The following is a 23695-nucleotide window of genomic DNA, read 5'->3' as shown; positions in this document are numbered from 1 at the left end:
TGCCTCGTGTTATTTTGTCTTACATAATGATGTTGGTAAGGCCTGAGTATCATGAAACATGTCCATACCACTACTGCAGTTGCCTTGTTTTACAAGAGTGAGCAGATCATCATGATCATCATGCGGTTCTGTGGCTTGCTGTAGTAAGCTTTGAAAAATCTCTTTTTTGGACATCAACCATCAAAGGATGCTTAGTGGTGTTCTACAGCATCTCATTTCCAATGCCATTCTGGAAACTAGCTGTGAGTGTCACAGCAAGTTTCACACAACAAAGTCAGGTTGGTATTTGTACTTTGGAGAAATCATGCCCCCACTGAAGCGTCAGCACAGTTAATAACATGGAAACCAATGAGAGACAGACATAGAAATATTCATTAAAAATGATCCTGAATCGACTTCTGCCTCAAAGTCTAATCAACTCTTCCTTGGTCTAAGGCCTATATCTCCCGCAAATTTAACTGAAATCTGTTCATGGTTTTTGAGATGGGCTGTGAACAGACAGACAGATTTTTTTTTTTTTTTAAATCTGCTTTCTGAATGAGGTGCGGAGATTCAGACCTTTCCAAACCCATTCTGTTTGTCTTGATAGACTGAATATAAATACTACATTGTTTTTGTGAGCTCTACTGTTAGCATGACTCCCAAACAGCTGCTGCCCACTCATACTGGATATAGTCTGGGTGCTGCATTTGTCTGTTGGCATGGACTGGTCAACCTGGTGTACCTAAAGCCATCTGTTTGACCAGCAACTTTTCCAGGCTTTTTGACAATGATGGTGGGATCTCATAGAAAATCGCTTATTAGTTGGCTATCTTTTAAAGGATATAGAAAGCACAGAGCTTGCCCATCCTTGAAGCATTGCTTTTTTATTTTATGACAGTTACACTAAAATCTTAAATTTTGTTTTAATGTGGGAAACTGTTGATAAGCAGTTTCATTAAACCTGGGAAAAATATGCATGCGCTCTCTCTCTCTCTCTCTCTCTCTCTTTTTTCTCAGCAGTCCAACCATTTTTTCCAACTCTCCCCTCAGCCCATGTGCCAATCGTGTGATCCAGATTGAGCCTCAAGCATACCTGGATGGTGCAGATGGAAGTTGCTACAGCTCTCCACCATCCTACCGCACTCCTCCTCCTTCATATCACACCCCTCCGCCAAGCTACAGCAGCCCCCCTCCCTCATACAGTAGCCACAGCTTTGCCCAGCAAACGCAGATCACCATGCAGTCCACTGTGCAACTGAGGACAGAGTACGACCCACGGACACAAGCCTTCTACACCACAGCTGAGCCAAGATCCCAGATCTCTGTGCAACCCATCAACCCTGCCCCAACGAGAAACAACGCTAGTGACTATTACAACAACAATGGCAGCAGGAGCAATAATACTAACCATAGTAATCTCAACCACAACAACAATGGCAGCCGTGGAAATCCGGGATCTCGACATACTGCAAACTTCTCCCATCATCATCATCCTGCACCTCCTCCTGCTGGTCCAAATTCAACTTCTGCCTCAGTTCTGCAGTGTGATCCAGCTCCACCAACCTGTCAGAGTGCAGAAAGCAGTAGCTCCACACGGGACTTATTGTCCCAGTTTGGAGAAGCCTCAGTCGGTCTGCGCTGCCTGGAGCCTCCCTGCTCCCGTTGGACTTTGGCTTCTTTTGCAGAGAAACATTATGCCCCTCTCCTTCTGCAGCCCACCACCAAGGTGAGTTTAATTTGTTTTTATGGATGTTTGATGTTCACTTCAGAATGTGTGTGTGCATTGGGTTTCAGAGAATAGAATGACGACAGCGGCTGTTTCTGTCTCCAGATGGTCATGATTGTACTGTTCCTTTGCCTGCTGGGCGTGACTTTATATGGGACCACTCAGGTGAAGGATGGCCTAGAATTGACGGATATCGTTCCCAGAGAGACCAACGAGTATGACTTCATCGGCGCCCAGTTCAAGTACTTCTCCTTCTACAACATGTATGTGGTCACGCAGAGAGCTGATTATTCCCAGAACCAGCCCCTGCTGCACCAGCTCCATCAGAGGTTCCACACTGTTCGCTACGTGCTGAAGGAAGAAAATGGTCAGCTGCCTCGCATGTGGCTTCACTACTTCAGGGAATGGCTGGAAGGTAAACAGAAACTTAAATTGTTTTTGCCACCACGATCACACCTGATTTCTTATCATGGTTAAATTTAAAATGTGATTTTATCCAAGTTAATTTTTAGATGCCTTATTGTAGCTTTGTAAAGGTCATGGGTCAGAGAGAGCACTATGATCCTGAGTCCAATGTGCAAATCATATCATATTTATTTATATTGCTATTTAAAGACAGACCCAATGTGCTTTACAATTTAAACAGAAATAACATATACTATCCGGAAGAAGCAGGGAATGCTGAAGGTATCATACTTCCTAGCTGGCTTGGAAATGCCTCGGAATCCCCTAGAAATAGAGTACTCCGGCGAACATATAGAAGTTTGGGATGAGCTGCTTGGTCTACTGCCACCACGACCCAGATCCGAATAAGAATGAACAAAAAATACAAGTAATCAGTCAACAAACAAACAACAAAACATCACAGGAATCCCCTACAGCTCACTATAAATTACATGTTAAATCAAATAAAATTATATCAGAACCAGTTCATCAATCATGAGCACTTGAAAAAAAAAGGCACATTTTAACCTGTGACTTAAAAACTTCCACAGAATCTGTTCCATAAAGTTGGTGCCTGATGAGCACAGGCAGTATAATCTGCTGACCTCTTCTTTACCCTTAGAGCACTTAACAAGCCAGCATCTGGAGACTGATGGGCGCAGGTCCACACATAAGGCTCAGTAAGTTTAGTAAGACAATGAGGGGCAAAACAATTCAATATGTTCTACTTTAACAGTAGAATCTTAAAATCTGCCCTCGCATGGACAGGCAGCCAGGGCAGAGAAGCCAACACAAGGGTTATATGATCAAATCTCCTTGTCCCAGTCAAAACTCCAGCAGCTAGAATTCTACAGTGTTGGTTTATTGTTGCTAATAATCAAATATCTGAGTGTTGTTGCTCCCAGTGACCCCATTTTGGATCTGGAGTTTACACATTTTGATGGAATTTGTTGAATTGGTCCAATGCATGATTTAATTCTCTCTCTCTCTGAAAAAAATTGGGTAATTTAGTCATAAAAAGACATAACATACAGCACTGTGCAGAATTGCTTGGCACCATAATTTTTTCTTCATCAGTGTCATCAGAAATTCTCATTTGAAATGACAAACTGATCCTATTTCAATGGAGCTCATCTGTGATCAACTCCCAGCCCCCCACTCATTAAAAAAACCTCATCAATTATCAAGTTAAAATCCTAGTCAAAAGAAAAAAACTTGACTTCTTTGAAGGTGTCTGCTGGTACATAAGTCAAAAAAAAAAAATAATAATAATAATTTAATGATTGTACAAATCTGACCAAATACAATTTTATTACAAATTCAGGAGATCACAAAAATAATGTCAGCTAGAAAGCTTGGTTTCCTTTGAATACACTTTGATGAATACAACCCACTTTGAAACAACGTAGGCAGAGAAAGAGCGAGAGGGTGTGTGTGTGTGTGAGCGACTGGGAACCACACAGAGACTATGCGGGTAAGAGAGAGAGAACTGTGTCTGATATTACTCTTTGCATTGGTGGGACAAATTGGAGCCAGACAGGCCAAGAAACGAGACCCAAAACAACATCTCCCACAGACGGACCACAGCACGGGCCTTGGGGGAGAGCCGAGGGGGAGGGAGGGGAGTGGGGTGATACACATAGAGTCGTATGGAAAAGGAGACACGTGTTACTGATCTATTCCTAATGATGCCGTTGCATCAAACGCGCCCGATTTTAGGCTTTTGAAGTCTAATTTGGTGGTTGATTATAGAGTTATCAAATTAAACGAATCAGCATTATTATAGTGGTCTAAGGCTGTTTTCATGTACTTTATTGTACTTTGCTGAGTTGTCATAATATGTCTTGGATTTTAAAGTTTGTAAAAAAAAAGAGGGGGGGGGTAACCCGTACGTTAGGTGACCTTTCCCATCTGGTGTAGTGTACACCACTAACTGAGCTTTCTTGTTGTGTTTTCCTGCAGGTCTCCAGCAGGCATTTGACAAGGACTGGGAAGCGGGACGCATCACCCGCAACAGCTACATGAATGGCTCCGATGATGGTGTCCTGGCATACAAGCTGCTGGTGCAGACGGGGCGACGGAACAATCCCATCAACTTAAACCAGGTAAGATCACGACTCAAGACTGCGAGTGTTGTTCCTTTGACTAAAAGATGAATTAAGCACAAGATATGATGTGTGATATGATCTGTGGCGCATATCAGCAGTGCTTGAAGCTGAAAGGATTTAACGCACAGACTACAGTGTGAGAGCAGATTTCAGAGGGACAATGATGCAGCCATCACAGCTATTTTGTCTTTTGCTGGTGGATTTTTATGTGGGTGTGGTGACTGGTGGTAGAAGAGCCACACCACAGCCTCTCTTTCTTTCACTCTATCCCTGTCTCTCTCTTCATCTTCACTCGCTCTCTCTTCCTCTCTCTCTCTGATGACTTTACCGGGCCCAGGAATTTGAATCTCTCACTGGGACTTCAGCCTTCTTCTGAAAAACCTATTAGGTCTTCATTCAAGCCATTTGTGAGATGTGTGCGTGTCTGCTGTGATACACACAGGATCTCTTCTTGCAGATATAAGGCTCCCACGTCTCCACCTAGAATCACCTGCTGAGGTGATCAGTTGCAACAAAGACCCTCTTGGCTTTTCAACAAAGACCCTCTTGGCTTTTCATGTCACATAGATGGCCATTAGTGATACAAATAGAAAATGTAATAATTCATTCAAATAATTAATAATGACAGTGTTTGCACCTGGTTGGCCATAGTTAACCCTGAGCACATCGGGGTATTGTTGTGCATGCAGGGTATTGTTTTCTATTGTACATGTATGTGTGCCAACAAAATAACTCAGAGTTTTAATACAATCTAGATGAGACTTGGTGGAATCATTAACAGTCAGTGATTAGAAATGAGGAAAAATCAAGTCAAGGTTACAGGCGAAGGTCCAAATGTTGGCCCAATTCTTATATGTGGGGGGATATTTAGATTGGCAAGTGCAAGAAATCAGCTAAAGATGCACATATGGTTACTATTAAACACTAATGTGAAGTCATATATCACCTTTCTATTGGTTACATGACTTTTGACAGTAGGTGATTGTGAAATATCTATCAAAATCAAGGTAACAGCTGCTAAACTCAAATTGTTTGGAGCCAATGTGGGTAAAACATGGTGGAAGGACTGTCAGTTATCAGGGACAAACCATCCCTATAGTAAAGCATTGTGGTGGCAGCATCATGCTGTGGGGATGTTTTTCAGCGGCAGGAACTGGGAGACTAGTCAGGGTTGAGGGAAAGATGAATGTGACAATGTACAGAGACATCCTGGATGAAAACCTGCTCCAGAGCGCTCTTGACCTTAGACTGGGGTGACGGTTCATCATTTAGCGGGACGATGACCCTAAGCACACAGCCAAGATATCAAAGGAGGCTTGAGTGGCCCAGCCAGAGCCCAGACATGAATCCGATTGAACATCTCTGGAGAGATCTGAAAATGGCTGTGCACCAATGCTCCTCATCCAGCCTGATGGAGCTTGAGAGGTGCTGCAAAGAGAAATGGGCAAAAATGCCCAAAGATAGGTGCACCAAGGTTGTGACATCATATTCAAGATGACTTGAGGCTGTAATTACTTTGTTGATGCCAAAGGTGTATCAACAAAGTTTTGAGTATAGGGTGTGAATACTTGTGTACCTGTGATTGCTTAGTTTTTTATTTTTAATAAATTTGCAAAAATTTATCAAAAAACTTTTTTCATGTCATTATGTGGTGTTGGGCATAGAATTTTGAGGGGGCAAAATTAATTTACTCATTGTTGGAATAAGGTTGTAACATAAAATGTGGATAAAGTGAAGTACTGTGAATACTTTCCAGATATCAGGCTTGTTCGTCAAAGCAGGCTGTACACAATTGTGGGACACAAACATACAGCTCTGTAGGATTAAATCGTTTACTGAGGACGTTTGCTGGAGTTAGGCAGTAATGAGCAACAGTACAAAAAACATCAGGCTGGAGGCGTAGGCGAGAAAAACAAGCAGGTCGTCGAAAAAAATAATGAGGCAAACAAGGCACATTAAAAATACAGAACAGAGCTGGAAGGAAGGCACAAGGCACATCGATCTGGAAAGGGACTAGAGCAAACTGTGAACCTTAAATACACCCAGGTGATGATCTGCAAATTAGGAACAGGTGTGCGTAGAAACCTCCAGAACCGGAGTGTGGCTAGACAAAAGGAAACGCCCACCACCAAGCCCCAAGAGAAAGACAAGAGAGATATAGACAGAGAAAACCCAAGCAGAAAAAGACTAGCAAGAGAACAAACAAATGACAAAAGCAAACAATAAAAATACAACAGAACAAATACAAATACAATCCCAAATCCTGACACTGGATGCACTGTATCCACTGCTTTCACAAACTGAAAGGCTACTCTTTAGTGTACAGTTTACAGTTTTTAATATTATGTCATGCAAATCAGTAAACTAACATTTAAAGTACGTTTCTTACAGGTCCTGACTCTGCATTTATCCACATCCAAACCAAATGTACTAAGCAATGTTACCAACAGTAAAAAGATGTCAGTCTGTTGGGTAGGGCACGCTGTTAATATGTATATTATTGAGAATGCCTTATTTTTGTGTCAAGCACAACAAATGAATCAGTCTGCAGGAAGTTGCTTTGCAAAACTGACTTGAGTTTATTGATCCAGAAGGACGCTGAGAATTTACAGTGGAATTTACCAGATTGGATTAAATATGCAAGAACAACATGTCCATAAGTACTGTGAAAATTGCATTTACGAGGTCTGTCCATAATGTATCGTACCTTTTTATTTTTTTCAAAAACTATATGGATTTCATTCATATGTTTTTACATCAGACATGCTTGAACCCTCGTGCGCATGCGTGAGTTTTTCCACGCCTGTCGGTGACGTCATTCGCCTGTGAGCACGCCTTGTGGAAGGAGTGGTCCCGCCACCTCGTCGGATTTTCATTGTCTGGAAATGGCGGAATGAAAAGGACTTTTTTCCATCAGAATTTTTTCAGAAGCTGTTAGAGACAGGCACCTAGAAACCATTCGAAAAATGTATCTGGCTTTCAGTGAAAATTTTACGGGCTTCACAGAGAATAAGGACTTTAACTACAGCTTTAAGGACCCCTTTAAGCACGGTCGGTGCGCCGCGCTGCGAGCTGCGACGATGCGGCACAAACCACTGGATCATTTCTAAGCTGATGGCTCTGTGGATACGAGACCATCGTGTGCGCTTTCTCTGGTTATCACAAGACCTGGACATCAGCCATTTTCCAGCAGATTTCACTTTTAACAAAAGATTTTGTCATGGAAAGCCGCGCGGAGGCTTCGCGCGTCACGACCGATTTGCTGATGAAGTGAGACAAAGGAACACCTCCGTTTCGGAGTGTTAGAGGACAAGTTGGGACATGTCCAGCTCTCCACAAGTTCTTTTATACTCACTCGACTGGTAAGCACTGAAAGCCGAGATAGACATGTCCCAACTTGTCCTCTAACACTCCGAAACGGAGGTGTTCCTTTGTCTCGCTTCATCAGCGAATCGGTCGTGACGCACGAAGCCTCCGCGCAGCTTTCCATGACAAAATCTCTTGTTAAAAGTGAAATCTGCCGGAAAACCAGAGAAAGAGCACACGACGGTCTCGTATCCACAGAGCCATCAGCTTAGAAATGATCCAGTGGTTTGTGCTGCATCGTCGCAGCTCGCAGCGCGGCGCACCGACCGTGCTTGAAGGGGTCCTTAAAGCTGTAGTTAAAGTCCTTATTCTCTGTGAAGCCTGTAAAATTTTCACAGAAAGCCAGATAAATTTTTCGAATAGTTTCCAGGTGCCAGTCTCTAACAGCTTCTGAAAAAATTCTGATGGAAAAAAAGTCCTTTTCATTCCGCCATTTCCAGACAATGAAAATCCGACGAGGGGGCGGGACCACTCCTTCCACAAGGCGTGCTCACAGGCGAATGACGTCACCGACAGGCGTGGAAAAACTCACCCATGCACACGAGGGTTCAAGCATGTCTGACGTAAAAACATATGAATGAAATCCATATAGTTTTAAAAAAAAAATAAAAAGGGACCGTTAATTTATGGACAGACCAGTAGTCATAAAATCTCACAATTACAGGAATAAATCTTTATGCAGTTGTTGTTTTTAATTGGTTCATAAATTTGTGGCTAATCTTGCCAACCAAGTTATGGGTGAAAATCCCGGTGTCTGTTGCAGACATAAAAAAGACGTGGAAAAGGAAAAATTTGATTTAAAAAAGATAACTTAAAAAATGAGAGGAACCAGTAATAAACAGATAAGGAGATGCAGAATTACATGTGTCTATGTGTGTGTGTATGTGTGTGTGTGTGTGTGTGTGTGTGTGTGTGCGCGCGCGCATCTGTGCAAGTGTGTGTATTTAGTTGTGTCATTTCTTCCAGTCTGTGGTCTGTGATTGCTTTCTGGGGGTTTTGTTTTGTTTTTTACATATCACAGCTGTTTCTCTGACCCGTGGAGCTCCATTCCAGTGGCGGCAGTCCGCTTTTCCACTAGCAGACAGGAAGCAAGAGCTTTCCTGGTGTGCGGCCCTGTGACATCACTTCCTGTGCCTGTGAGGGAAGTGTATTTGCCGTGTGGCATGGGGGCTGCCAGCAGTGCTGCCTGGGCTTCCCGTGACAGCTTGAAGACATACAGTTGTTGCGTATCCCACTGTTAAATTCAATCCAGATCCTCTGGAATCCGGCTTGCTCCCTTACCCTCTCTTTCCTTCACTCCCTCCCTCTCTCCCTTTCTCTCTCTCTGTCTCCCTCCCTGCTCACTCTACTCCTGTGTCCTCTTTCAATGAAACACGTGGTTTACTGTAAGCAGAGCTGTGAGTGAATTTGTATGCTCCATGTGTGTGTGTGTGTGTGTGTGTGTGTGCCCTGTGTATGCATTCACAGCAGTAGCTGGGTTTGTTTGTGCTTCAAAATGAAGTCCAGATCTTTCCCAACTCTGGCAAATTGCAAAACTAGCTCATTTATTTTTCATCTGCAACATCATGAATGTGTTCAGAGGTGTTTTGCCTGTGAGATGTCACTGCAAACATTCCTCTCTCTGCCTGTAACCGTTCCTCCCTCACGGCCTACCACTGAGGGGGGACTCGTGGACGAACATACAGTAAGACAAAAGACTGTAGAAAGCAAAGGATCAGAAACAAGAAAAGCTCAAAAGTACTGAGGATCTGTGTTCATGCTATCAGCAGCTTTTTTTTTCCTTTACAGGATCTGTTGGTCTGTGGCGTCGGGCATTATGGGTACCCATAGGGGTCAGGAGAAGCAAGTATGAGCAACATTTGTTCAGATGTTGTGTTATTTTTATAGCTCTACTCCATTTGCTGGGTGGCATTTCCTTCAGTGTTAACAACCAGGTTAACTGCACACAGACGTGCTCAGGGACTCCAGCCAATTTTTTTTATTGTTACGCTAAGTCAAGCAATTCTTTTTCCCCACCCCTTTGCAAAAAAAAGAAGTTCACAATCCTTTCTCCATCTACCTAAACCCCATGAGTCCAGCTTTACCCCCCTGAACCTTCTCGTTCCTCTGTTAAGGGGGGATTTATGGTCCTGAGAAGACAGAGTGGCAAGGAGCTGTGTGCAGTAATGGTTTTACCTCTCAGGAGGTAGCCATGGTAGGCTACACTCTCTGGCTTCCACATGGGAGGGCAAAGCGCCGAGACAGCCTCGCTTTGGTCCACTTATGAGTATCTATTGACCACGGTGCTTACCACTAATGGAGCTGACTGCAGTGGAGCCTGAGAACAGCCTGCAGATGCATAAATACAGCCCGCTCACGCCAGAGATTGCCAAGACCTGACATCTCAGCTACAGGCTACACACAGACTGTTTACATATGCTGAATGCAGTTAATGATAAAGTCTATAAACCAAACCACATTGTCACAGAGAAACAAACAGTGGGTGATTCTGCAAGCCACATTTCACTCTCACTTGTTTCTCACATACATACAGTATATTCACCCAAACACAATGGGCCTCATGTATCAATGTTGCGCACTTGTGGCGTAAATTTACGGCGTAAACTTGAAATACACCAAAGTCACCGTGACATGTATCAAGCAGTGCGCACCTGCCCATTTCTGGCGTATGCATGACGTGATCTTGATAAATGCGGCGGGTGGAAATTATCGTAATTATAATAAACACGCTCATAAATATTCAGACTCCGCTTCAGACACACCCTCATTTTATGACATGGAAGTCGGGAAGACGGCAATGAAAAAGAACTCCACCAATCACGACGCGTGCCAATAGAGCGTCAAAAGCGGCCGTCGTATCAATTGTTTTGTAGTATATAATCAATAAAGTGTTACAGTGGTCCCTCATTAATCGCTGGAGTTACGTTCTAAAAAATAGCCCATAATACGCGAAACCGTGACGTAGTCAGCGTTATTTTTTACAATTATTATAGACGTTTCAAAGCTGTAAAACCCCTCACTACACAGTTTATACACTTTCTCAATCAGGCATGAACATTTTCTCACTTTTCTCTCGTGTGTAAACACTCTCAAAGTTCAAACCTTAGTAGGAAAATAATACCAAACTGTTTTCAGGCCCAAACATTTGTTTGAGAAATAAAAATAGAACGTTTTCCTATAAATAATTATGATGGCATTTAGAACTAACGAATTAATTTTAACGATCAACGAACGAGGACGGACACATAAGAAATTATTAATAGTGACTGACCAGTATTTCACAGATCGGGCCTCTGCATCCTGGCGCTGTGCCTTTTTCCACTCACACCTGGCTGCAGCAGGTGTTTGTTTCCGTGTGACAAACACAGTTATGGGTAGTTGTTGGCGCTCTTTTCTCTTCTGGGCAACAAGATTCTTATAAACAGATACGCAGAAGACAGAACACTGTAAAAAAAAAAAAAAAAAGGCATGCAAAATTGGACTAAATACTCTGCGAGACTCCGAGGCCACAACAGGTGAACGGCATTATAGCGAGGGACCACTGTATTTTCTTTTCACATGTCAATAATTCTTGACATGTGGATATTTGCTCGCTCAATTAATAAGACACGCCTAATCTGTCAGATTTCTTTATTTTTTAAATGTATTTCTGTATTTATTTTATTGTGACAACCGAATGGAGACGACAAAACCTGGTTGCAGCACGGGCGAATTAAGGGAATGACAGAACTACAGTTGTTATTATCAATTTCATTGTCTAAAACGATCACACCACATGAAGTTCAGCTCAGCGCTGCTCTGGCTCCAGGCTCGAAGTCTGGAGAAAAAGGCGAGCAGCGCTTTCTTTGCAGTCAGCGCTGTGGCCACCGATCGTGCTCCATAACAATCCCGCAAAGGCGTGATTTGGATTGATTATTATGTAGTATAATCAAGAAAGTGTTATTTATGTAACATATGCATTGATTTGTATAATGGCACTGTTTATCATGTTGATCATTTTCATTTTTATGTGGATTCCAGTGCTGGTTCATTTTGGTGTATAATTTACGCCACCTCTCGACCTGGTGTATATTTTCAGCGCAGCGTACGCCAACGACCACATTGATAAATTCCAAGTAGCGCAGCCGTTTTGGCGTACACCCCATATATGCTCAAATATCGCTGTACGCAACGTACGGTATGAGGCCCATTCTGTTCAGCGCAGTTTGTTTATATGGTGACAAATCATAGCATAGGCTACCTCAAAGTTGACCTTCTCCGTGTGCAAACACAGTAACAATTTTAATAGAAAAACTCCATTAGAATTTGAAAACAGTGAGGCGTAGAGCAGACTCCCAGAAAAAGACTTCAAGATATTTTTTGATATTTTACTCTTCGAACGGACTGAAGGGCCCCTTCACATATAGTGCGAATTTGGTTGAATTACAGCGAAACAGCGCAAAACACTTCGAATTAGCGCACCACGAAACATCGCGCATTGAGCAGGCGTGCACAATTCCAGTGCAAGGGTTCGTTTTGCATACGATTCCTGCTTCATGCGCACTTCGACCAAGTTTGCACTTGTGTGAAGGGACTCTAAGCAACAACAACAACAAAAATGTCTATATTATATGCATATAGTGTTGCAAGATCTCAGTTATTCAGATAAGGGATATCTAGAGGATCAGTCCACATCAACTGGATCGCTCATTCCTCATTGAGACATCTCACCATCTATTCAGTCAACTTCCTCAGTTTTAAGAATTTCTAGATAGTGTCTGTGTAAGTGTGGTGTGGGTATTTGGAGATAATATTGGGCAGAAAGCCACTGTCTTGAAGTAGATCAGCATCGGCGGAAGAGGCAGTGTACACTCGGGACAGGTCATCAGCCCACTGCAGGGCCAATGCATATGCACAAACAAACACATTCACACTGTGATTCACATCTGTGGTCACCTAACCTGCATGTCTTTGGTGGTAGGAGGAAACCAGAATTGATTTTTTTTCTACAGCACAATGATGATTCATCAATAATAAAAACAAAACAAAAATTTATTAATGATGAGACTACTATTCAAAATAACATACAGGGACAAAACTACACATACACTCACTTTGATGATGAATTCACTATTGGTGAAAGTTGCAAAATGTATTTTAACTTTTTCTTTATGCATGCATATATTGTTCTGTCACCCGCATCAGCAGCCCAAAATCCATAAAATACACCAATAACACTATGTAACAAATTTTTATTTTTGTTTTGTTCCTGGGTACACAGTGTGTTTTCCTAACCTGTTATGCCTTAAATAAATAGAAAATAGCTGTTATTCCACAGAAACCTTGCTTCTGTGATCAGGACAATGATATTTTGAAATTTGTCTGTTTTCAAGAATATTCTCGATTCGCCTTCACTACTACTGAGTTAACTGCTAGAACTGTCCAGAATTTTCTAGAAGTTTCCAGAATTATCTAGAAATTTCAAGAAACATTTAGAACTTTCTAGAATGTTAAAAAAAAATAAAATAAAATCAAAGTTTGTGCTGAATGTAGTCATTTTTCCATAGACTTTATACATAAGCAGTTGAAATCCTAAAGAAGGATTTACAGGAGCAAAACTGGGAAAAGGTATACAGTGAAAGTGATGTTGATAGTGCATATGAAACTTTTTTTTACAAATATTTACATCATTATATGATAAAAACTGTCCAATTAAACAAGACTACAGAAAACAAAAAATCCAAGCTCGACCATGGATGACGAAAGGGTTACGAAATGCATGTAATAAGAAAAATACACTGTATAGAGAATTCATAAAACTAAAGACTAAAGAGGCAGAAAATAGATATAAGAAATACAAAAATAGATTAACTAATATTATACGGGTATGTAGGAAGGAATATTATAGTAACATATTATATAATAACAAAAACAATATTAAAGGAATATGGGATATATTAAATAGCATTATCAAAAATGGTAATAAAAAACAGAGTTACCCTCAGTATTTCATTGATAATAATGTCAAGAAGGAAAATAAGGATGAGGTAGTCAACGGTTTTAATAATTTTTTTGTAAATATTGGACCAAGCTTGGCAGAAAAAATTCCCGATTCCCAACCTGAGGATTGGGATAATAATCTCATAGAAAGAAATCCCTGTTCAATGTTCCTCACAGCAGTGGATGGAAATGAAATTATAGACATTGTGAATAATTGTAAATATAAAACATCTACCGATTTAAATGAAATTGATATGGTGGTGGTAAAACAGGTCATTGAATGGATTGTAGAACCATTAACATACATCTGTAACTTATCATTTCAAACCGGTAAATTTCCCAATCAAATGAAAATAGCTAAGGTTGTGCCGCTGTATAAGACTGGGGATAGACACCACTTCACAAATTATAGACCTGTTTCTTTGCTTCCACAATTTTCCAAATTATTAGAAAAGTTATTCAATAATAGATTAGACAAATTCATAAATAAACATAAATTACTTACTGATAGTCAATATGGATTCAGAGCACATAGTTCAACATCACTTGCATTAATAGAATCAGTTGAGGAGATTACAAACGCCATAGACCACAAATTACATTCAGTTGGAATATTTATAGACCTTAAAAAGGCTTTTGATACAATTAATCATGACATATTAATCAATAAACTTGAACAGTATGGGATTAGGGGGTTGGTGTTGCACTGGGTGAGAAGCTACTTAAGTAACAGAAAACAGTTTGTGAAGTTGGGGGAATATACATCATCATGCTTGGACAATGCTTGTGGCGTCCCACAGGGGTCAGTATTGGGTCCAAAACTGTTTCTAATTTATATAAATGATATTGTCAATGTTTCCAAAATATTAAAATTAGTATTATTTGCAGATGACACAAGCATTTTTTGTTCAGGGGGGGATTTGCAGGAGTTACTGAGGAGGATCAGTATAGAAATGGGAAAATTGAAAATATGGTTTGACAGAAATAAATTATCATTAAACTTAAGTAAAACAAAATACATGTTATTTGGCTATTGTAATACAGACATACAGGTTCAGTTACAAGTCGAGGGGGTCGATATTGAAAGGGTACATGAAAATAAGTTTCTGGGGGTGATAATAGATGATAAGATAAACTGGAAGACTCATATAAAACATATACAAAGTAAACTGTCAAGAAGCATTTCAGTTCTAAACAAAGCGAAACATATTCTGGACCACAACTCACTCCGCATTCTTTACTGCTCACTGGTTTTACCATATTTACAGTACTGTGCAGAGGTATGGGGTAATACTTATAAAGGTACAACACAATCACTATCAGTAATGCAGAAAAGAGCTATAAGAATTATTCATAATACTGGCTATAGAGATCATACAAATCCACTATTTTTACAATCCAAATTCTTAAAATTCACAGACTTGGTTCATTTTCAAACAGTACAAATTGTGTATAAAGCAATAAACAATTTACTTCCAGCAAATATTAAAAATATGTTTTTTAACAGATCAGGGGATTACAGTCTGAGGGGGAAATTTAATTTAAAGCATCAGTGGGCACGAACAACATTAAAAGGTTTCTGTATTTCTGTCTGTGGGGTGAGGATGTGGAACAGATTGGGAGTGGGGCTCAAGCAATGTCCAAGCATGAACCAGTTCAAACAGCGGTACAAAAATATGGTTTTTTCTGGGTATAGGGAGGAGGAAGGGTAATGAGGGTTAGGGTGTTTTTGTTTTTTGCTTCGGCTTGTAAATATATAGTATTTTGTATGTAAGTAGGTATGTGTAGGTGTATATTTATGTTTGTGTATATATATGTGTATATATGTATATGTGTATGTATGTTGATGTGTATATGTATGTGTATGTGTATATATATGTATATATATATATATATTGATATCGGTTTAGGTGTGTAGGAATTTATGTGTATATGTGGCAAAGGGTATTACTGGTTGTGGGGAAGAAGGGGTAGGGATAAATAAGCTGATGCTTCACCCTACCCCTTTTCGGACATGTTGGGTACACAGTAGGAACTTTTTTGTTGTTGTCTTTACTGATCTATCTTGTAATTGTTGTTGTATCAAATGTTCGAAATAAACAGTTTTCATTCATTCATTCAGAAATATAACACTTAGAAGCCAGGAACAAAAATTGTGTTACATAGTGTAATTGTTCAGAAAACAATCTTGTCCTGTGAAACTGTATATGTAAATCAATAATAAGTGAATGATGAACAAGTGAGTACGGTTCATCCAGAAAATAATCAGAGTGATTCACTTTTTCCACATTTTGTTATGTTACAGCCTTAATCCAAAATGGAGTAAATACATTTTTTCCCTTTTCCCTTTTTTTCCTCAAAGTTCTAGTCACAGCACCCCATAATGACAACATGAAATGTTTTTTGTTAAATTTTTGCATATGTTTTAAAAATAAAAACTAAGAAATCACGCGTACATAAGTATTCACACCCTTTGCACAAACCGTTGTTGATGCGCCTTTGGCAGCAATTACAGCCTCAAGTCTTCTTCAATGTGATGCCACAAGCTTGGTGATCCTATCTTTGGACAGTTTTGCCTATTCTTCTTTGCAGCACCTCTCAAGCTCCATCAGATTGGAAGGGGAAGGTGGCTCTACGAAGGTGGTTCCTACAGCTCCTAAGTCCTGGTAGATCTGCATTTCATCCATTAACAGAGGATGGAGGCCACTGTGCTCTTTGGGACCTTCACAGCATCAGAAATGTTTCTGTGCCCTTCCCCAGATTTGTGCTTCGAGGCAATCCTGTCTTGGAGGTCTACAGACAATTCTTTTGACTTCATGCTTGGTTTGTGCTCTGACATGCACTGTCAACTGTGGGACCTTATATGTAAACAGATGTGTGTCTTTCCAAATTATATCCAAACAACTGAATTTACCCCAGGTTCAGTTAAGCTGTAGAAACATCTCAAGGATGATCAGTGGAAACAGGATGCACCTGAGATCAATTTTGGCTTCATGGCAAAGGCTGTGAATACTTATGTACATGCAATTTCTTAGTTTTTGTAGTTTTAATAAGTTTGTGTGTAGATGTTGCCATCTTGAGGCCATAGATGATAATGTATTATTTTTTTCATATGTAAGTCGCAGGACCTCCCAGACTGCTTAAAGGACCACCACCCCTTTTCCATGACTTACTGTCCAGAAAACACGGTATATGTATTTACATATCTATTACTACGTTCACACTGCAGGCATTCTGATCTACTGCCCAGAACCAATTTTTTTGTTGTCTTGATCACATTATTCTTTTTAATGTGGCCAGTATGAGTATCCAGTGTGAACTGTTCATAGTCCTGAACTAACACGCATGCGCAAAACCGAGGACATCAAATGAGGCTGTGTACACACACAAAGTGGAGCCTGATCTTACCTGTTGCTCTGTGTCACTTGTATGTGTTGGGGCCGGCCAGGCTATAGGCAGTATTGGCAATTGCTAAAGGTGGTGTCCATCCAGGGGGAGAGCCAGAAATGAGAGAGAAAAAAAATCAAGTCAATATTTAAAACAAGTTAAAACTATTTATCTTTAAATATAAAATAAATATAAGCCCATATTGATTTAACTGCATAGAAAAGCCTATTAAATAATAATGATGATAATTGTGCAGCGAGCTGTGTGGAAGAACAAAGACCGAGCCAGAGCTTTTGTCTTTGTTGCACTCTGCCACAAGAAAGTGCTTTTATTTTTACACACAACAACACATACAATGATGGAAGTCATCAAACGCACTACACTTTACACTTTTGGTAACAACATGACACTCAACCAAACTGACTAAACCAAATGAACTACAAAACACAACAAATCAACAACACTAACAACACTGCTAAACCCACATGAACCACAATAACAACATTTAAAACCCCAAACTCCCATAATGCATTGCAGCACAGCAATTTACAGTCGTAGTGACCAGCCTATAGTTTTCCCCCAAAGTGTCTGATGAGCCGTTCCAGGCCATTATGTCATTGCGACATAACAACAGTCTCAAACGGCCTAAACTGTCTGGTGTCAGGTCACGATTTTTCGTGATTTAACAACAGTGTCAAAACAGCCCAAACTGACTGGTGCCCACAGGAGGAAAAAAAAGTAAAGAAAAGGAGGAAAGACGGGACCAAGGCAGAGGTACAGTAAAAATAATGAAGCAGTCGCCGCGCGCACGTGTGTGTGTGTGAGAGTGCGTGCATGCACCATTAAAAATTGTGCCTAGGGCCCCAAATTAGTTAGGGCCGGCATTGGTGTGTGTGGTGCTGCCTATCAGCTGTTCCGCTCTTTCCACATCATTTGCCTTTGATACTGACTTATTGTTGCACACTCGTGTATTTATTTATTTAGATATTTACAGTGCACATTCAATTTGAGGTTTTGTGTGTGTGCCTGTATATTTCTTTCTTTCTTTTTGGCCTTACATACTCACGTTGTCATTATTATTATTATCCTGTGAGTTACAGATCTCAGTGAGTTTAGTAAAAGTGTTGAGCAGAAAAATTAATTCTTCTTGAAGACAGCACTTGTGACTTTTTTCAATTGCTGAAATGGATTTTAATGAATTATATTTATATTTCCATATGTGTGACTTCTTTCCTAGTCATAGACTGTCCAGTAAAATGTGTTACTTATTTCATGATGATGTATGATGATTTTTCTGTCTGTTGCAGCTGCGTGCTGATTGCAGCACTTATCAATGATCCACAGCTGCACATATCTTTTGGCTGATCATATGGTTTAATGCCGGGCTACACTTCAAGCTAAAATTAAAGTATAATGCAGGTCATTGTATTTTTTTTTTTGTGGGGGGGGCAGTGAGTAGGTTGAAACTTGACTGCAGTGTCTGTGACTGGTGGAGTGCAGGTTCAAACACCTCCATGACTGATGAGTAGAAATTCTCATCACATGCTCTTATTGGAGCCAGGAGTGATGGTATCATGAACTGAACTTTATTTCATCCATAATGTCAAGGGCATGGACAGACAATCATGCAGAGATATTTACACAGTGACCACCACCTGTGCAGATTTGTGACAAACATGAAAAGCCGCATGATTTCCAGAATGACCATTGAGACTGAGGTCTCTTTGCATGTATCTGATTCAGAACCACATGTGCAAGTGGCCGAAATTGGAATTCTAAAACAGTCGGATTGCATGCAGGTGTCCTGTTCACACTCTAATGAAAAAATTAGATCTGAGTCACGTGTGAGCAAAAAAATCAGATGTAGGCCACATTTGACCTGCAGTCTGAATGTATCTTAGGAGACAGTTTGAATCAATGGTTTTAATAGTTTTAATATCAGTAGAGTAAAAATGTAAAAAAAAAAAAGGTAATCATTGGTACTTTCATATACTTTTGAACGAGCATCAAGTTGTATAGTTGTCAGCTAGCAATCAAACACTAATAAAGTGGATTTGACAGCCAAACAGATTGAGGCACTCATCCTTGGGCAAAAAAATATAATTAAAAAATCCTATACTTTTGGTAAGAGGAATGTACACACTAGATTCATACCCGAGTTTTACTGTATTACTACTTTTTGTTTCTATTGGATATACATTGTGTAAGAGGACTGGTTAACACAGTCTTTACTTTGCAGCAGCTTCTAAAAAACATAACACTTTCTGCAAACTTAACTGCCTTGTAGAAATGTATTCAGCATGGTCAGGACCTTGGACCTGAGGTTGGGCAGCCAGTATCTACTGCATGTAAATAGAGAAGCTGATTCAACATTTTCCATGTTTTAATGTGGCACAAGAATTCTGGGAAACTGTGAAGAGAAGTACGGGAATTTTCAGAAAGGCGACCAGTGTTGTACTTGTTGATTTTTCTTTGGTTGGAAAGAGTGAGGGACGAATATTTGACTCTTATTTTGAAAGCTGCTCGGTTCTCTTGCACTAATGCATGTGTATAAATAAGCATTTCTGTGGTTAGTTCACCTGTTGAATATTTTGGTTCAGCATGTCTTATTTCCACAATACCTCTTGATGTCCAACATATACTGAACAACCGCAATGTGATTTCCGATTTCAGTTCCGCACTTTTTTCTTTACTTTCCCAGTTGCTAATTGTTAGATCTTCAAAAACATGGCTTGAGTACAGTATAAATGCAGAAGAACTAATGCTCATCTCTGATGAACTGTGTCACGAGAACCCAGTGCTTGCATCAGCATGAGCAATCTAAGAATGTTGTCTACTCACATTATGATTAAATACACAATACCAGTATTAAAATACAATACACTCAAAGGATTTTTTATGAAGTTGGTTTTAAAACACCCGAGTCCTTCTTCTGCATAATTAAAATCTATAATAACTGCTTTCCAGTTCTGTTGTCCTGATTCTACAGTGTGCAGGATCTAGTGTCATCTGTTGCTGAGGTTGCAGATTGTATTGTATTATGCCTTTGCCAGTCACAATATTGTTTCCTTTCACATTTTTAATCTGTTCTTGTGATAAGCAATATGTATGATCTTCCATTTTACAAAAATGAGTGCTCTCAAACTTGTTAGCCTGCACTAGCAACATGTTGACAGTGAAGTATGAAAGACACCATAAACACATCCCTTTTGGGCTACTCCATCAACATATTACTGCAACATGGCTATCATGTAGATATGAAGAGCTCATTTCAAAGCTTATGAAAACACATCAATTTGTTGAAGCAGGTAATGGTATTCTAATCCAATTACATTTTTTTCCACAAATCTGATTGGTTAATCGCGTGAGATTTCAGACCATATAATATTGGTGGCAAAATATTCGACCGCTTCACATTTGGATGTATTACTCCGCACCCTGACCGGTGTTCTGACAAGATGTTATTCCTGTCAAATATTATTCCTGTCCTCCGCACAACTGCGCATGTGCGGAGGACGCAACTGCGCACGCATGCGCAGTATTGTCGGGACGCGGAACTGATGATTTATGCGACAAGATGCACAATTCGACAGAGCACCAGCCGCGCACGCTGCTATCTGTTAGTGCTGTTAGCTGAGAGCGAGAGAAAGTCGCATACAGACGCTGCCGAAATGGGTGAATTTGAGCTACCATACGAAAGTATCGATGTAGATTCTGATACAGAATTACTGTTTCGCATTTGAAGGATTACGGCCTCACGGTAAGCCTCGCGACCGAAAATAAACCGTGCAAATGATTGGATTGGATTAGAATAAGAGTAACCCCCTTGTGTCTGATGATTTGCGGACGTTCATGCTGTTATACGGCCGCAAATATCTGTTTAAAACTGCTTTTTACCAGCTCTGCTGATGTGTCACTGGTAAAGCTCAATTTGCAACCATGTAACCAGCATGAACGCCCACAAATCATCAGACACAAGGGGGTTATTCCCGAAATGAACAGATTGATATTCATTCATTTTTTTCACCCTAACTATTCCAGTTAAGGAACCTATCCCACTTGTCACTGAGCAAAACTTCAGAGTTCCCAGTTCACTTAACCTGCCTGTCTTTGGAGGTGGGAGGAAGCCAGAGGCCCCAGAGGGAACCCACACAAACTCAGGGAGAACATGCAAACTCCACACAGAAAGGACCACGTTGGATTTGAACCCTGAACCTTCTTGTTTTGTGGCGAGATAGTGCTAACAGTGTGAACCACTAATCCACCTTGCTGCCCGACAGATGTCATGTCTTTCATTTTTGTTAATAAACATCTCAAAATCCTACACATTGTAGCTTTAATAGTTTTGAATACATTTTTCTTACAGGCTCTAGCACTGAGTTCAGTTGTTGTAAGGTGTTTGTCACTGTCCAGGTGAGGACAAAATGCAAAAGGCAATTCATATATTTCATGAGTCCTTATTTTTGAGATGCATTGCAGTTCACAATGCATATTGACATTGTTTGTTTTTTTATATATATATATATATATATATATATATATATATATATATATATATATATATATATATATATATATATATATATATATATATATATATATATATATATTGATACTCTATCAATAATGGAAAAATTATGAATTCATCTTATGTTTGGCTTTTGTAGTTGACTCGTCAGAGACTGGTGGATGCTGATGGGATCATTAACCCCGGGGCTTTCTACATCTACCTGACTGCCTGGGTCAGCAATGATCCTGTGGCGTACGCTGCATCACAGGCGAACATTCGCCCACACCCCCCTGAGTGGCTTCATGACCGTACCGACCCCATGCCCGAGAAACGCCTCAGCAGTAAGCCACACGCTGCAGTACAATGACGCAAAATATGTGATGGAATGACAGTGTATTTCTGCATTACTTGTGATTGTGGTTCCTTTTAGTTTTGGACAAACTGTGTTTATGAAGGCATTATTGCAGTCTGAGCTTTGACTTGTTTTAAGTTCCATAAGGTGGTGGCTACATATGAGCAGTGTTTACTTCTTGTGGTTTTAGTTACAGCTCCTTGTCTGGCTCTTATGAGATGAAGTACTACACTTTATTGTACCATTTTGTGTGTGTGTGTGTGTGTGTGTGTGTGTGTGTGTGTGTGTGTGTGTGTGTGTGTGTGTGTGAGGGAGGGAGGGCTCAGGTTCCAGGGCTGACGACCAAGACGTGACTGGCTCACTGTGGTTCTCCCAACTGTGCCTGTGGTGAATGCTGTAGTCGTTGCCACGATGGGCCCTGATCATTACACACACACAATATTATTAAAACTCAGTGACCCCAAACACTCTACAACCCTGTTCTCTTGTTGCTGCCACACAGACTGTACATAAAAAGTCCACCCATGTTCTCATTTGATTGTAGCTTTATGCATGTCAGGAAGTGCTCCATGGGGGAGGATAATGATTGGATAACAAGGAAAGATTGGGCTGAGGTGGGAGGCACAATTGGATAACAAGGAGGAAGTCCTTTCCAGTGGGGAATGTGATTGGATAAGCAGCGTGAAGTGCTTGGCTGTGCGGGAGCCCCCCCCCCCCCCCAGAGCAGCTCTGCGCTGGCCCAAAGCCAGCAAGTGTCCATGTGGAAATTTATATTAGAGGTTAAAATGGATCATTTTAGGGAGTGCTCCTGCCTCAGACTTTGTGCAAAACCTAAACACTTACACTGACACACCCAAAAAAACAACAAAAAAGATATAGCAGAGCAGCTTCATGTAAGCCTGATCAAGTCAGATCTCAGGAGCTAAGCAGTGCAGGATGGGGGGCCTCTTTGGAACACCAGCAGCTGTGTGTGTGTGTTTCTCCAGGTAAAAATTGGAGTTGCATCAGGAAGGGCATCCAGCGTAAAATTTGTGCCAAATACCAATGCGGATCTGGCTGTATCCACTGTGGTGACCCCGGACAAAAACAGGAGTAGCTGAAAGGACAACAACATATATACATGTATCAAATTGAGTTTTTTTTTTTCGCAGGGTAAAAAGAGATTTTTGAACAAGCTGAAACTGTCTGTGTTGCATTAATTTAGTCACACTTGGCATTGGAAACGAAGGCTTTTTTATGCCTCACTTTTGTGCATTAAACTATCTGTGCATTTCAAATGGTGTCTACATGTCCTGATCTCGATCAAGACCACCTCTTGTACAACCCCTGGCAAACATTATGGACTCACCGGCCTCGGAGGATGTTCATTCAGTTGTTTAATTTTGTAGAAAAAAAGCAGATCACAGACATGACACAAAACTAAAGTCATTTCAAATGGCAACTTTCTGGCTTTAAGAAACACTATAAGAAATCAGGAAAAAAAAATTGTGGCAGTCAGTAACGGTTACTTTTTTAGACCAAGCAGAGGGAAAAAAATATGGACTCACTCAATTCTGAGGAAAAAATTATGGAATCATGAAAAAGAAAAGAATGCTCCAACACATCGCTAGTATTTTGTTGCACCACCTCTGGCTTTATAACAGCTGGCAGTCTCTGAGGCATGGACTTAATGAGTGACAAACAGTACTCTTCAATCTGGCTCCAACTTTCTCTGATTGCTGTTGCTAGATCAGCTTTGCAGGTTGGAGCCTTGTCATGGACCATTTTCTTCAACTTCCACCAAAGATTTTCAATTGGATTAAGAGCCGGACTATTTGCAGGCCATGACATTGACCCTATGT

At 40.5% G+C, this 23695-nt stretch overlaps 1 protein-coding gene across 3 annotated transcripts in view; it reads left to right on the top strand.

Annotated features, from left to right (window-relative positions):
- The window catches only part of ptch1 (patched 1), a 177381-nt gene that overhangs the window by 118303 nt on the left and 35383 nt on the right, over positions 1–23695 (top strand). For all 3 annotated transcript variants that reach the window (XR_004560799.1, XM_034170531.1, XM_034170532.1), the window contains exons 14-17: positions 1033–1708; positions 1814–2123; positions 4115–4257; positions 21660–21843. Coding sequence is in view for 2 of the 3 variants with exons in the window: in XM_034170531.1 (XP_034026422.1) it covers positions 1033–1708; positions 1814–2123; positions 4115–4257; positions 21660–21843 (1313 nt within the window). In the remaining variant the exon portion in view is untranslated. The remainder of the gene's footprint in view (positions 1–1032; positions 1709–1813; positions 2124–4114; positions 4258–21659; positions 21844–23695) is intronic.

Source organism: Thalassophryne amazonica, chromosome 5, assembly GCF_902500255.1.
Source record: "Thalassophryne amazonica chromosome 5, fThaAma1.1, whole genome shotgun sequence".
NCBI lineage: Eukaryota > Metazoa > Chordata > Actinopteri > Batrachoidiformes > Batrachoididae > Thalassophryne > Thalassophryne amazonica.
The sequence above is the reverse complement of the archived record's forward strand: the minus strand, read 5'-3'. Positions and strand labels throughout refer to the sequence as shown.